This window comes from Photinus pyralis, unplaced genomic scaffold (assembly GCF_008802855.1).
Source record: "Photinus pyralis isolate 1611_PpyrPB1 unplaced genomic scaffold, Ppyr1.3 Ppyr1.4_LG9, whole genome shotgun sequence".
NCBI lineage: Eukaryota > Metazoa > Arthropoda > Insecta > Coleoptera > Lampyridae > Photinus > Photinus pyralis.
In genome coordinates this window covers 5,469,975-5,486,088 of record NW_022170878.1, presented here as the reverse complement: position 1 = coordinate 5,486,088, position 16,114 = coordinate 5,469,975, and the positions used below count along the sequence as shown (strand labels likewise).

The 16,114-nt window shown below is 40.4% G+C and overlaps 1 protein-coding gene across 1 annotated transcript; it reads right to left on the bottom strand.

The window, feature by feature from the left end:
- Window positions 1-3,212: 3,212 nt before the first annotated feature.
- On the bottom strand, window positions 3,213-10,942 carry LOC116180732. The gene is made up of 4 exons (XM_031500850.1): window positions 10,792-10,942; window positions 8,004-8,882; window positions 7,154-7,276; window positions 3,213-4,534 (listed from the first exon to the last, which is right to left on the bottom strand). Exons 1-4 carry the CDS (start codon window positions 10,802-10,804, stop codon window positions 3,564-3,566), a joined length of 1,986 nt encoding a protein of 661 aa, XP_031356710.1. The 5' UTR covers window positions 10,805-10,942; the 3' UTR covers window positions 3,213-3,563.
- Between the last annotated feature and the right edge of the window lie 5,172 nt (window positions 10,943-16,114).

Sequence of the window (16,114 nt, the reverse complement as noted above, 5' to 3'; positions counted from 1 at the left end):
TCTGTACAGTATTACAAACACGATTCATCTAACGGTACTCGAAACAAAGGCATGGAGTACGCCATGATTCAGATATCGTAGTTTATGCAAAATCAGCAAAATGTAAATAATATCAAATTGTGGCAAGAAATTCAATGATTAATATCTAGTACAAGAAAGAATAAAATGGTTACTACCTGTAAATACACCTTCAAAACACCACCACCAAAAATAATCAAGAATAATAAAAAACCGGGAAAGCGTGTGCCTTCCGGTCGACCTCGCCGCCATCTTCTCCATTCTCCCCTCGTTACCAAAATCCCCTAGTATTCGGCATCCGCGCAAAACGGTCGTTGGTGATATACAGAGCATATTATATTTTTGTCTCAGCTGTAAACGTGTGTTGCCTAACCATCAGGGTGGATTATCACATCGTCTAATTCATCCGATTTTTGAGATTAAAATTCTTCGAATTTGTCTGCTTCAGTTTCATCTGATCCTTTGCCATATTTGAATTGTTCTTCAATTTTCTCAGATTCTTCAAATTCATCGGATCCATTACTAACCCTGGATCGTTTTTTTAGGATACTTCTGCTTCATTTTCTTCCCCCTGTAGTGTACTTAACCCCCAGGTTCTACGCTAACTTCACACTACAAGAACACGGAAATAAAGTCAACCCGGCAACGTTTAAAAATGGCCACTCGAATGACTGTTTCCTCCAAAACTAAACAAGATCCCGCTTAAATTTGAAAAGTGGCACGTGATCAAACATCTAAAGCAGGGCCCCCTTACGTTAGTTGTAAACAACGCTTTGACCTGACGCACAGTAGGGAAAGAGCATAAAATAAACACTGAAATTGTGAAAAGTTTGTTTAATAATGATCGCATTTATTAAGATTGTGAAACCTCAGAAATTTAAGTCGAAATAAATTACATTGCAAAAATAAACTTTGGAAATAGTAGTTCACCGAATAAAAATGGAAATAGGCTGGGAAAAAAAGAACTTACAAATAAATATCAAATTGTGTTGTAAAATTAATTGTTTGTAATGATGTGAATGCGTAACATAAAATTATAACATCACAAAAAGTAGCAGGTAAACTTCAAGAGGTATCATATAGGTTAAAAACAAGTTTTGGGAATTATGGGTCAGGAAGCGGATATCAAGATTCTAAGAAAGGGTGAAATACACAGGATGTGACTCATCTTTGGTGCAATTAAGTCCTTTGGTTAAAAGCAAGATGGAAAATTGCATGGCCTTGTAGGCAAATTTAACTAAAAACAAGATAGGTGGAAATTATTAAATCGCCACTCATTTATCGCACATAGATTCTAAACTGAAGAGCTTTGATTAGCGTAATCCCGCTCCTGCAAGATAGGTAACCCGCCCATGGTTTCGAGCCTGTACTGATCTTAACCCACCCCAGGCTCGAAGTGAAGATGACAGATTTCACGGTAAAGTGGCAACGTTGCAATCCCAGTATCAAAACACGGTTCCCGCTCAAAATTCAAAAAGAATGGCACGTGATCCGATCGTGTAAGGTAGGGCCCCCTTACGTTACACGAAGCTAATACAATGACTCGGGACCCAGTCGGGCAGGAACACTCAAATAAAACACTGTAATGTCTGCGAGTTTATTTATTAGAAAAACCTTGGCCTTGAATATAAAACCCAGACTATGCTAATCACAGCAAATTAAAACACCAACCACCTAAGCAGAACATGTGACACTACCTTAATTAATTAATGAATTCAAGTAGCAAGGTGCGTTTGAACAGTATGCGTAGAGTATTCGTCACAACATGTCATGTACTTTCCTTTAATCGCGGCTAGAAGGCAACTCACTTTTTAGTTAGTCATTGGGTGGGGAACCTGGTTATTCGTTAGGTTTGGGCAGGGTTCGGAGGATATATATCAAGTGATATATATCACTTGATATATGTATATCAGATATATTCAATAATAAACTGTAATATAGTATTGATCCGTTTGGCTGCGGCGCGAGCTTCGCCGATCGGGTACTCCCTTATTGCAGATCAGAGCTGGGCAGTATTCGATTTTGTAAATACTTTTTAGTATTCAAATCCCTTAAAGTATCAAATACTTTCTAATTAAATACTTTTATGGAAACAGTATTTGTATTTGTAACTCAAATACTTTCACAAATATTTAGTGATCGAATACTTGGCAAGGTATTTGAATACTTTGAGAAGTATTCGAATACTTCGCATAGTATTTGAATAATTAACCTTCCTTTTTTACTTTTTCGATTAGACTTCTCAATCAAAAGTTAGACTAGAAACCAATTTCGAAAAAAAATTCAAAGGGCTGTAACTTTTGAACTAGTAGCCCAATCTTGGAACTGTTTTAAATTATGGATTCTACAGGCCACATTCTATAAGAAAATTTTTTTCCGGGTCGATCTGAGACAATTTTTTTTTCGGAGCTCAAAAAAAGGCAGTGTATAACCTTCCTTTTTTACCAAAAATCGACTGCACCAAAATTTCTCGGGAAAACACCTTTTCTTATTAATTTTGGTGCGTAGAATCCAAAACAATTCGTACGTTTTCGATTAGACCTCTCAATAAATAGTTATGGACAAAAAACAAATTTCGAAAAAAAATTCAAAGGGCTGTAACTTTTGAACTAGTAGCCCAATCTTGGAACTGTTTGAAATAATGGATTCTACAGGCCACATTCTATTGGAAATTTTTTTTCCGGGTCGATCTGAGACCATTTTTTTTCCGGCCTCAAAATCCCGCTCCTGCAAGATAGGTAACCCGCCCCTGGTTGAAGACAATCACAGAATTAGGTGTCTTAGCTCAATTTTGACTACAGTCCCATCCCCGTGACTGCTTCATTCACTCAAAAGCTCTTTCACTACGTGTCCAAGAATCTTCGCTTCAACAAGAAACTGTTTTAACTTGTCCTTGACTTGTGAATTCACAGATTTCACTGACTTCTCAGACTTGGACTTCTTAAAGTCCCGCTTATAATGGCCTAACTCTCCACATTTGTAACATTTTGGAACAAACTTCTTTGACTTGTGCTGGCTTTGCTGAGCTTATTTTTACTGGCGTTACAGTCGTATCTTTAAAATGCCTTTGCAAAATCTTCTGGTGCCCACCTGTTTAGATTCAGATATTGGCTTTTAGGGAATAACTGATATAGCTCGTACAACAGGCCTTTATATAAAAGACAGATTAACCAAATGCAAATTTTATTCGTACATGATTTAAGTAAATTACACCCAAAGATACATTTTTCTGTCATTAACAAACATTGTATAAAAATAACAACGAATAATAAAACTCTTACAAAATCAAAACGTGTAAAATAAAGTACTGTCAAGATTGGCATCATTTATACGTATATTATATACCTAACAATTGGCCTCAAAGACTTAAGTGAATACACTGGGTATATATAAAGTTAACAAGAATAGATAGATATATAGCATTTTTTATATAATATAGAAATACGTGAGTTAAGGCACCGCAAGCTAAACATTGTGCATTTTTTTTTGTATTTTTTTACCTACACTATGCACACCTAGCCAAGCTTTCTTTTAGCACCTGAGATTTAAGGAATCAATACCTCGAATTGTTGGTAGCTGATTTCTTGGCCTCCGTAGGAAATGTAGCAGCAGTTGTGGCTACGTTGAACTTTGCCAATGGTGGTCGAGCCCTGGTGATGGGCGCGGCCAATGTAGAAGGGCTCGCCGGTCTCGCTTTGTCCGCCGACGATGGCGTTGGGCGGAATATTTCCGGCGCTGCAAGGCACCCACCTGCCGTTGAAGTGGCACAGGACCTCGTACTGTTGGACTGCGTTCTCGTTACCGCCCCAAGCTACGTAAGCGCTACCGTGGCTCGGCGCGAGCTTGCCGGGGATTACGGCGCCCTGGAAGTGGCCCTTGATCACGTACAGAGGTTCGCCGTTCGTATCGTTTCCGCCGACGAAAGCGCCGGGTGGCACGCTGCCGCCGCTCGCGCTAACCCACTGGTGACCGCCGCCGTAGTTGCCGCCGAACGATTGCGGCTGGGGCGCCCCGTAACCGGGCTGCTGGTAACCGGGGGCGCCGTACTGCGCCTGGGGCGCGCCGGGATAGCCGCCCGCGGGAGGGGCGCCGAAGCCGGGCAAGGGCGCGCCTTGCTGAATTATCCACGAGCCGGAGGCACCCCAGCCGGTGCACACGCCGACGTAGCGAATCGGAATGTGCTCGGTGTCGGTCCAGCTGATGAAGGGCTGCGCGTTGTTCTCGCATCCGCACGAGATCGTGTTGTTGTCCCAACGTACCCAGAACGTGCGGAACTCGCCGGCGTTCAGGATGTTCGGCGTCGGCACCTCGGCGCGATCGGGCTTGGTGCGGTTCTTGCGAATCACCGATCGCTGATTTCCCCATCCGCCGATGAAGACCTCGTACATCGGATCGTGCTCGGCGGCCGAGGTGGTCAACGCGATGTGGGCGTCGTTCGAGGTACGCACCTTGAAGCGTACATAGCCGCAGTCGTTGGGGAAGAAGGTGTATTCAAGTCTGTCGGCTGTATTAAGCTCTGAAAAACGAAGGTCATTAATAACAATCCAAATGGTACAAGTGCCAAACAGTGCCTCGCACACAAGTTGAGTTTTCCCCACCACTCGTAGCCGCTCTTGATTTTGGCTCTTTTTCAGACCAGGGTTTGGGTTACTTTGAGGACGACTAAGTTTAAGAGCTCTACTAGGTTGGAGAAATCGGCTTTTGCTTTGGAAGGGGGGAGGGGGGCTGCATCTGCAGAAGCTGAAAACCGAAGAAACAGAAGGCTTGGAAAAATGATGCGCTTGCCGAGCGAGCCGATGGCGAGTTCGACACTCAATTTGCTGAATTTTGCTGATTACTGCTTGTGAGAAATTTACTGACCAAAAAACTTGTGCGGACATGATTTGAAGCCGGCAACTTTTAATCATTTGAAATTTTGCGTATGAGCTGGTATCAGAAGGGTAGAATGGAATATCTATCATTTTTGGCAGCAAATCCACTCAAATGTCCTGTCCGTACAGAACGTATTTATATGGGTCATATTGAGGCTTAAGCGCTAATGATTGCCGAGCGAGCCGAAGGCGAATTCGACTCCCATCTTACTGCCGTCTTTTTTGTAAAAAATTTACTGAGTATGCAACTTCTCTGGAAGTGTGGGTCGTATCAGGAGGGCAGAATGTGTGAATTAACTGTAATTATCTGATGAAATAAATAGTTCTGTATGGGCAAAACTAATTTTGCTGGCGTACATCCCATTTTGCTGCTTTACTACTTGGGTCAAATAATTGAAGTTTAAGCGCTAACGATTGCTAAGTGACCCAAAGGCCAGTTCGGCACTCATTTTGTTGTATCAGGAGGGTAGAATGTGTGCCGAACTCGCCTATACATAACATTCTTGATGCAAATTCACTCAAAAATGAATCTTGTCCATAGAGAACTTGTTTATATGGGTCAGATAATTGAATTGAAGCTTAAGCGCTAATTTCACTTGTTTTGCTGGATTTTGCTGCTTACTGATTGTGAGAAATGTACTGATCCAGCAGATCTCATTTAAAATTTTGCGTATGGGTTGTATCAGAGGAGTTAAATGTGTGGAATTGGAATATGTAACAATTTTGACAGCAAATCCACCCAACAATTTTTCTGGCCCATACAGAAGAGTTCTTATGGGTCAGGCAATTGAAGCTACAGCGATAACGATCGCCGATCGAGCCGAAGACAAGTTCGGCACTCTTTTCGCTGAATTTTGCTGCGTACGGTTTGTGACAAATTTACGGGCCCAGCAACTTATGCAGATCTCATTTTGCATATGAGCTGCTTCAGAAGGTTAGATGTGTGCCGAACTCGCCTTCGGCTCGCTCGGCATTGAAATAGACAACATTCTTGACAGCAAACCCACTCAAAAATTGTTCTTGCCCATACATAACGTGTTTATATGGGTCAGATAATTGGAGCTTAAGCGCTGTCTGCCGAGGGAGCACTCATTTTGCTGCTTATTGTTTTTGTAAGAAATGTACAGAGCAAGCAACTTTTGTGGACATCACTTGAAATTTTGTGTATGAGTCATATCAGGAGAGTAGAATGTGTGCCGAACTCACCTTCGGCTCGCTCGGCATTAGTAACATTCTTGAAAGAAAATCCACTCAAAAATTATTCTTGTCCGTACAGAACTTTTTTATATGGGCCAGATAATTGGCGCTAACTCACTCACTTTGCTGAATGTTGCTGTCGACTTTTTTGTAAGAATTTTACTGAGCAAGCGACTTACGCGGACTTGAAATGTTGTGTATGAGTCTTATTTTGCTGGCGTACATCACACGGTTAGCTGAATTTTGCTGATTTGCTACTTGTGAGAAATTTATTGAACCAGCAAGTTATGCAGACATCACTTGAAATTTTACTTACGAGTTGTATCAGAAGGGTAGAATGTGTGCCAAATTCGCCGTAGGCTCGCTCGGCATTGGAATATCTAACATTTTCGACAGAAAATCTACCCAAAAATTCTTGAGCATACAGAACTTTTTTATATGAGTCAGATAATTGAAGCTAAATTTTGCTGCTTGCTGTTTATGAGAAATGTACTGACCCAGCACATATAAATTGAAATTTTACGAACGAGTTGTATCGGGAGTGTAAAATGTGTGTCGAACTCGCCTTCGGCTTGCTCGGTAATGGAACACGTGACATTCTTGATAGCAAATCCACTCAAAAAAGATTCTTGTCCGTAAAGAACTTTTGTATATGGGTCAGACAATTAAACCTAAAGTGCTAATGCACTCGTTTTGCTGAATTTTGCTGTTTGTGGGAAATTGACTGTTCCCGAAATTTTCCGTATGAGTTGTGTCAGAAGGGAGAGATGTGTGCCTTCGGAATATCTCACAAACTCCAGTCCAAACGATTGATAACATCAGATAATTGGAACTACAACGCCAAAGGTTTTGCTGAATTTTGCTGCGTGCTGTTTGTGAGAAATTTACTGACCCAGCAACTTACGCAGACATCACTTGAAATGTTGCGTATGAGGTAGTATCAGAAGGGCAGAATGAACAGCAAATCCAGTCAAAAATTATTCTTGTCCATACGGAACTTTCGTATACGGGTCCAATAATTGAAGCTAAAGTGTTTTGCTTAATTTTGCTGCCGACTTTTTTTGTACCTTCGGTGGACATCACATGAAATTCTGCGTGAGTTGTATCATAAGGGGAGAATGAACAGCAAATCCAGTCAAAAATTATTCTTGTCCATACGGAACTTTCGTATACGGGTCCAATAATTGAAGCTAAAGTGTTTTGCTTAATTTTGCTGCCGACTTTTTTTGTACCTTCGGTGGACATCACATGAAATTTTGCGTTAATTGTATCATAAGGGGAGAATGAACAGCAAATGCCAGTCAAAAATTATTCTTCTCCATACGGAACTCGTATACGGGTTGATAATTGAAGCTAAAACCTTCGGTGGACATCACATGAAATTCTGCGTGAGTTGTATCATGAATTGTCAGTACGGACCTTCGCGGGTCAGATAATTGAAGCTAAGGCGTTTTGCTGAATTTTGCTGCCGACTTTTTTTGTACCTTCGGTGGACATCACATGAAATTTTGCGTATGAGTAGTATCAAAGGGCAGAAGTGACTCGGAAGTAGAAATTTGTTGTCTAGGCGCGTGGAAACACCACGGAAACTATTAATTTCCCTGTCAATCAAACAAGAGAGCCCAATTTGGGGGGGGGGGGGGGTCGCATTAAAATAACCAAAGTTTCTTGTGCAAGCTCTTTATTGACAAACACATTAAAGTTATCAAAATAAATTATTTAAATAATGAGTACAAACAGTCTCCAAACAAATCTCATTGCTACTATCGGTAACAAATTTGTGCAAGTTATACAAAAATAAACCCGATACAAGGCATTAATAACATTCAATAAGGCACCTAAAAGCCGTAACGTGCAAAATTTTGATTATATTTTATCGATTAACAAGTGTAGCAGGTATGCCGACGGAGGAAGCTTAGGAGATGAGAATTTCGTACTGGTGGAAGTTCATCTCTTGACCTCCGTATGGGATGTAACAGCAGCCGTGACTTTGCTGCACCTTTCCGATGGTGAGGCTCCCCTCGTGCATGACGCGACCCACGAATAGGGGCTCGCCGTCCTCGCTTTGGCCGGCGGTCAGCGCGTTTGGTGGAATATTGCCCTCCGAGCAGGGGACCCAGCGTCCGCCGAACTCGCAGAGGACTTCGTAGTCGGCGACGGCGTTCTCGTTGCCGCCCCACGGTACGTACGCGGTTCCGTGACTCGCGACTAGCTTGCCCGGGATCAGCCCGCCCTCGTAGTTGCACCGCACCACGTAGAGAGGTTCGCCGCTGGAATCGTTTCCGCCGACGAACGCGTGCGGCGGCACGCTTCCGCCGCTCGAGCCCACCCAGCAGGAGCTGCACGCGCTCGATCCGAAACCTCCCTCCGCGTATCCCGGCAGGGGCGCTCCCTGGTTGATTATCCAGCAACCGGTCGAGCCCCATCCGGTGCAGACGCCGACGTAGCGGATGGGTACGTGCTCGCTATCGGTCCAGGTGATGAACGGTTGCGAGTTGTTCTCGCATCCGCACGAGATGGTGTTATTATCCCACCGAATCCAGAACGAACGGAATTCGCCAGGATGTAAAATGTTCGGCGTCGGCATTTCGGCGACGTCGGGCTTGGTGCGGTTTTTGCGAATCACCGACTTCTGATTGCCCCATCCGCCGATGAAGATCTCGTACATCGGATCGCATTCGGCGGCCGACGACGTTAACGCAACATGGGCGTCGTTCGCCGCTCGTACTTTAAATCGCACGTAACCGCAGTCGTTCGGGAAAAAGGTGTATTCGAGTTTGTCTTCGGTGTTTAGTTCTGCAAGAGGATGGTTATTAGGGGGTGGTCGAGATTGTTAATCGAATGAGCCGGTGGTTTTTACCTCGCAGTCTTTTGGTTAGTGCGTGTGTTATGAAAATGAGTGCACACTCGGTCAAGATTTGTTAAATTGCAAGCGCCATTATTCTGAAAATGCCATCATACAAAGTACTATAATAAATTGTTTACAACAAAAGGAAGGATAAAGTGATACTTTAACAATAAGGGTAGATAAGTAGTAAGAACAAAGGAATGCGCAATCTACATCCCTACAAAACGTCAAAACAATTGATAGTAATGGAAAAACTGCAACAAGGTGTTATCGATCAGTCATCTTTTAAAAATTGAACACCGTGTATATTGCTACATGGGAAGATTTTGAAGATAATAATAATGTCCGAAGAAACAACTGAATCCATCAGAAACAAAACTCAAAGGATTCTTAGTTTTTGTTTTGATAACGATCGGCTGCATCTAATTTGTGAAGCAGAAATGTTTTAAATGCAACCCCCCCCCCCCCCTAGCCAGCAAGTCAAAATAATTTTGAAAATGTATATTGCTGCAATTGCATCGTTTCAAAAATTAATCAAAGCTGGTGTATGAACAAATTAGAACCAGTACACAGTGGCGTAGCTAAAGGGAGGGGTGGGGGTAGAGGTTATGGAATTACCAGAATGTCCTTCGGACTCATGAAATCTTAGGGTCGTTGTAGTCTATAAAGTTACTTATATTTAAATTTTTTGAAATCTTTGCCGTCTTTTGATTTCCTTTAGACTTCCACTCTCACAGATTTGAAGGCTGTTATAGTGTCTTGACCCACGAAAAACCTAACCTTGATTTTAAGTGCATAAAACATGATTTGGAAGATGTCAAAATGTTAATTTCAGTAGGAAAACGTCCAAATCAATTTTACGCATGCGCATTTTGATCAAAAGATATTGAAATCCATTTGAAATCATTATTTATATTATCTGCCCCCCCCCCCCCCCCCTCATACTCTCGTTTAGAGGTGTGCAATCTTGGGGAGGACGTACCCTACGTATAACTTTTATGCTGCCCCCCCGGTCCCTGCAATCAAACGCCCCCCCCCCCCCCCGCTACGTTCCAATGTTACTTGGTAAGATTTTGTTGCACAACAATTTGTATGATGGCAATATTTTCAGAATAACCAATGAAATGACGTTCCATACGGGTGCAATAAAAAGCCAGATGGTACAAAGTCAAAACCAATTTACCTGCTAAGTGGACTCCGGAACTCGTTCATTATTTTCGCTCGCACTGCCACTAAGAGCCTAAAACTATGTGGAGATTTGCCAAAAAATGCCTTGGGGACAACGAACGCGAACGTATTTACGAGCCACATCTGCCGATTTTTCAAATAAATTAAATCTTGGTAACGTCTATTATTAGAACGGAAGGTCGAATTTGTATTAATACCCATTTTCAATTGCCTCTCCCATAGAAATGCCGTTGATTAACGTAGGCTTTCGTTAATTAATTCGAATAAACGCGGCCAATTTTCCGGGCCCAAAAAACGAATACGGGCCTACGCCAAGGTAGGCCCTGACCCAAAAGACTTTCGGGGTCAGCGCGCGAAATGTGTCAAACGGGTTGCCTGGCAACCGGGCGCGCTAATTACCCGGATAGCGATTAAGTTACCGGCATCATTATAAATAATGCAGTAATCGGGCGTCTGATTTAAATGTTGAATAACGCGATGACACGGTTTCTAAAAATAAACGCGCAACGCAAGGTTGAAATGGTCAGTGGAGGCCATCATGGGCGTGTCGAAACGCAAGAAATTTTCCAATTTCGCCGGGTACCTCGAAAAATTGGCGGCAAAAAACAAAACAACTGAATGCGAGGCAAAATCCACCAATAGCCGACAATAAACCAAATGTTAACTTACCGATATCGCCCATTTTGTTAAAGGTGGCAGTAGTTCAAACGTACTCACTACAAGAACACACAAACTCAACTGAGGAATCCGCAAAATGTCTTTCCTATAAATTGGTTCACGTTTGCGCAATGAAAATTGTTAGATATTTTTACGATGTCCGAGCGCTTCGGGGTGGAGAGAGGGGGACGTTATACGGTCATGGTTGAAAAAGTGTGTGATTCTCTTCGGGGGGCGATGAGTCATCAAAGCTAGCGGTACAAGTGATCTAGTTGTCAACGCATCAATTACTGATTATTTTGTATTCGTACACGTCGAAAGGGCAATTTTTCCGCCTGTTTTGCTCGGCGGAAGTTAAAAAATTGCAATTAAGCATCAATTTTTTCAAAACCGCCGATGCAATCTTACTCCCCAACTACGACGCCATCGCACGTGATTCAGAAAGAGATGGGAGCAGTTGGAATTGATTCATAAATTGATGACGTAGAAATATTCTATGCGATGACGAAATCAAGGATGATGATGTTTTATTCCATCCATCCATCCGTCTGTGTGTGCTTTCGGTCACTTATTTAGGATCATTAAAATGCAGGAAAATGAATTCTTGTGGTTCACCATTTGACCTACGCTCAAATTGCACCATCATCGGACAGCCAGACGGAAAATATAATTTCATAAAAAGCTTTCTTTCTCACGTTGTTTTTAATAAACAAGGGACAGACTTTGTTATTGAAATTTTAGTTTCTGTTGAATATTAATTATGCATGTGTACTAAGCATAAATTCTAATTAGACAACGTTTTAATTAAAATGCAAAAAAACTGAAAATATGTACCTACATTTGCAAACACCTTAAAAATGGCGACTATGAGATTCAAATTTTTATTATTTACCCGAAACCTTTGCGAAAAACATTATAGAACATCGGAATTTTTAATCCCGTCGTCTATATAACCATTTTATTTATAAACGAATATAATACAATGGTATAACTGAACGTGTGTGATAAAATTCACACCCAGAAATATTCGCCCTCAGAAAGTTTGCTCCCGGAAAATTTGCTTCCCTTGTCAAATGTACCTGGGTCCTCTGGGACAGTATCTCGAAAGCAAATTTTTGTGAGGGGGTGGTTCAAATTCGTTGCTCGATGGGGGCAAAGTTATCCCTTGTTGTGAGTAAAGAAATTTTTGAAAATAACGCCATATTGGATTTTTATGGAAGACAAATTTTACATTCATTTCTCAACAAAACATCCATATAAGGTAACTAAGTAGATCTTGTTGAATCAACAAAGCTATGATGGCGATGCATTCAAATGTTTTTTTGTCCTCTCTCTTGTTCCGTAAAAATCCAATATGGCGTCCATAAGAAACAAGAGAGTATACTAACCACTGTAGCTTCTACATCTAGCGTGTTATGGAAATTCTGATAACAAATTCAGATTCACCGAAAAAAAGTACTAACGAGAACCGTCCTGCATTTACGACCTTTTAATCTACGGAAAAGGGAAACGAAATTTGACATTTAAAGTTTTTCCGACGGGAATTACCTACCAGAGCGAGTAGGTACATATCCCGCGGAGAACGTACCTATAGTCTTGATATAAAAGGGGATGAGACTACATTTATTGTTGATTCCTATATGAACTCTATAGCCTCAATTACGAATTGCGACAATTGCAAATTGTTGCAACAATCGTTTCCGTGGATATTAATTATTAAACCATAGGTAACCCTAAACCCGGATTAAATTTGACGGTGCAATTTGCCCTTTTGATCATTTTTTTTGTGCTTTTATTGTTTTGCAGTTTAAATTTTCCTGAATTTTTTTAATTTTTTGAATTCTTTGGAATTCGATGAAATTTTCGCTTATAAATTGTACTGTTATGAATTTTTTTAATTTTCTTTTTTTTTGAGAAGATTTTCTGAATTTTCATTCTAAATATCGTAAAAAAAATATCAAAATGGGACTAATAGAGAAGCTACAATGGGAAAAATACTATAAAAGAAACAAAACAGCAATAGCGCAGAAACTAAATAAAGAACATATAGTAAAGCTAAAAAAAAACATTTCATTTTCGTTTCTTTTAGTTCGCTGTTTAGTTCTTTTGCTTTCTTTATAGTACCCGTTTGATCTGTCTCGTTATAACCAATTTTCCGAAGGCCAAATAGGCACTGAAAAGAAATTAAGACGAGAAGTAAAAAAATAAGGATCAATAAGGAAGATAAAAGAGATGCTTAAGAAACAATATAAGAAATTAAAGAATGGAGAAAGGACAAGGAAATAAAAAATTAAATAGAAAGCCAAAAAACAAAAGCGGAACCAAAAAGAAGTAAAGATGGCATAAGTAAAAAAGGAGTAAAAAGAAATTATAGATGAAATGAGAACGAATTAAAAACTAAAAATAGCACCAATAAGCAACTGAAATGGAAGCTAAAAAACCACATTTAAAAAAACAAAGGAAGGGGCCAGATAGAGAAACATAAACTAAACACAAAACTAAAAAAATAGCTAAAAAAGAGCTAAGGAGGATACTAAAAGGTACCCTAAAAATTATACAAGAAAAACTAATTAATAACACTAAGGAACTCAAAAGAAAATTCAACTAAGGGAAATAGAATTGCAACTAAATGCCAGGAATTAAAAAAATTAATACTAAAAAAGGAATTAAAAATGATAACAGAAACGGAAAAGAGCTAAAAGTAAAAGGCGGGCTAAAGGAACAGCTATTAACAGAACAAACAAAAAATGAAAAAGGAGCATAAGTAAAGGAATATTAAAATTACGTCAGAAAATTAGGCAGAAACGCAACTCAAGATAACAATAAAAACAATTAAAATGAGAAACTAAAAGTCAAACTAATAAAGAACAAAGAGCTAAAAATTAGACTAAGTGGGGATAAAATATAACTAAGTAAGAATGAAACAAAAGAAAATCAGTAAACAATAACTTATCAAAAATAGCACATTACATACAGTGTGTCCACGGATTGAGTGCAAATAGATATAGCATATAGATGTAGATATCCGAAACCAAAAAAGGATCCAAATCGCCCAGAAAATTGAAAATCGGACTATTGAATCCAAAAAATAAATTAATAAATATGTGCATTACCCGGGGGAAATCCCAAGATCATGATCTTGTGTCGTCACAAAAAGTGATGGAGATGGTGTCTCACTTCTACTAGCTAAAATGATCCTTATTCTTCCTCTTTTTATTCGCGCCCACCCTTGCTCGCGCCCAAACGGTGGTTTCGGTTCTACTTTGTAAAATCAAATCATAAGGTTAATTGACAAAAGAGATTTTAATGAATATAATAGGAAATCCAATTGTAATTTACAAGTCAAGGCGGAGCAGTAGTTGGGGAACGACGGCGAAACGACGGCAGGAGACAGCGGAACGGAACTGCACTCGGGCGCCACCAAGGGATGCTGCACCTTGTATTAACGGTCTACGACGGTAGGCTCCAAGTAAACACAAATCAATTAACAGTGCTTAGTGAAATTAGTAGAAATTAGTAGAATTAATTAGCTACCGCTTATTACGTTAATTTGCCGGATAAAATTTCTTAATTCGTAATTCCAATTAACACCCGCTGCATTCTCTCTGTGTAACCTGCATGGCCTTGCAGTTTTAATGCTCGATTTAAATCAACCAAAGTAACCTGCTTAACGGAGCTGAAATGCTAAAATATCGATTTCGGACGCAACGAAGATAATTGAAATAGGTATCTTGCCGGGAACGGTTGCAATCGACGAATTAATTACGGCTTTTGTTTACGGTAATTTTGGCTGAAACGCAAATCTTGCCATTATTTGAGAGAATTACAGGGCAGATCTTCAAAAAAATTCTGTGATGAACATGAATGTAGATAAACACATTTTTGTTAGTGTAATTTGATTTTGGGAATTTTATGGCCTTTAAAAACTATGTGTCACGCGATAGAGGGGGTGTATATGACAATTTTAAAGTGCGGGTAGTTGAGGGTTGCGGGAATGGATGCTAAAACTAAGGTCAACCTTCCATTAATATCCTTCTAAACGTGTTTTTGGGATTTTTGACTTTTTATCAAAATTAGGTAGGGAGAGATAACCCCCTAATTAATTACGGACCCGATCTTACGCCCTTTATAGTATCGAGTACTTCGTATTGGCACGGCAACATAAAAAATTGTTATTTTTAAATGAAAAAATCTCATTATTTTTGGCAAATAAACCAAGTATAAATTCCACGAATTACAATCGGGCTCCTTTGCGTTGACGGGGCGATATATTTATATTGATGATAAAAGATCAATTAATAATATTGTGACTAATTAAACTAATCGCCACGTTGCAACAAATCTGTTTACATATTCTATTCTCGTCACATGCTGTAAGTAAACAGTTAGGTACAATCTAGAATGATGATGGACTACGATGAATAATGGTAGAAATTAGTTTTAATAAATAATTTACTTATGGTGTTGTTGTTAATTTTAGAATGTTACGTAAGCGCGCGCTCGGTTGAGAAATTTCTTGATTCGATTCAATCAAATCTTGGGAGATGACCTAGAATGGAAACTAGGTGACCTTTTGCCTATTAATCAATACGTGATTGTGATGGCCGCGCTTGCCGACACGTTGGGGCGTTTTCTGTAGAATTCGGGCGATTCCTAACTTTGATTTTAAACTATTAGCTCATCGTTTAACAATGCAAGGGAGGTCCTTGAACGTAAATGAAGCCGGTTTACAATGATGAATTCGTCTATTGTGAGAAGCGTACGTGGTCTTCAGAAGGAGGAAACGGAAGTAATTAAGTTTATGCAATGATAAGCACAATGCCTCGGTGCGCGTATTCCTTTTGCGACTCACTTCTAGTTAAGGGAGGTTTGGTACAATGAGAGGGATCCGCCCAGTTTTCTGTGAGAGAATAGACGCGCTCGTCCTTCGGTGATGATGTGATGACTACACAAATTAGGATGAAAACTTGTTTGAACACCCATGCTAATTACATGCATTCATCACAGTAATGAAAGGCGACGGCGATTGTTGGCATTTCGGGTAATAAATTTGCGAGTGTATGATGGGTTGCGGAAAATCAGGGACCTCCATGAAGCCACCGGTAATGGTAAACCCTCCGATTTCAGTTCCTGTTCTGCGGGTGCCGGAAGGACTTTGCAGGAGGGCATTGTCAACTGTCCTGAAGATGACATGTCCCAACCCTCCTGCATTTTTCAGTAGCTTTCCAACGATGTGTCACAAGTATGGGGTTCCCATTTAGGAAGAGGGGTGGTTAAGGGGGGGTGGGGGACTGTCACTCATAACGTCATTCTGGTTCCCCCCGAAACGGTTTTG

Excerpts from the sequence above, each read along its gene's own strand:
- LOC116180732 (XM_031500850.1), bottom strand. Across the intron at positions 7,277-8,003 it reads GTACGAAATTCTCATCTCCT|CTTCAATTATTGGACCCGTA; the intron begins AAGCTTCCTCCG and ends AAAACACTTTAG. Across the intron at positions 4,535-7,153 it reads TCATGTGATGTCCACCGAAG|AGCTTAATACAGCCGACAGA; the intron begins GTACAAAAAAAG and ends TTCGTTTTTCAG.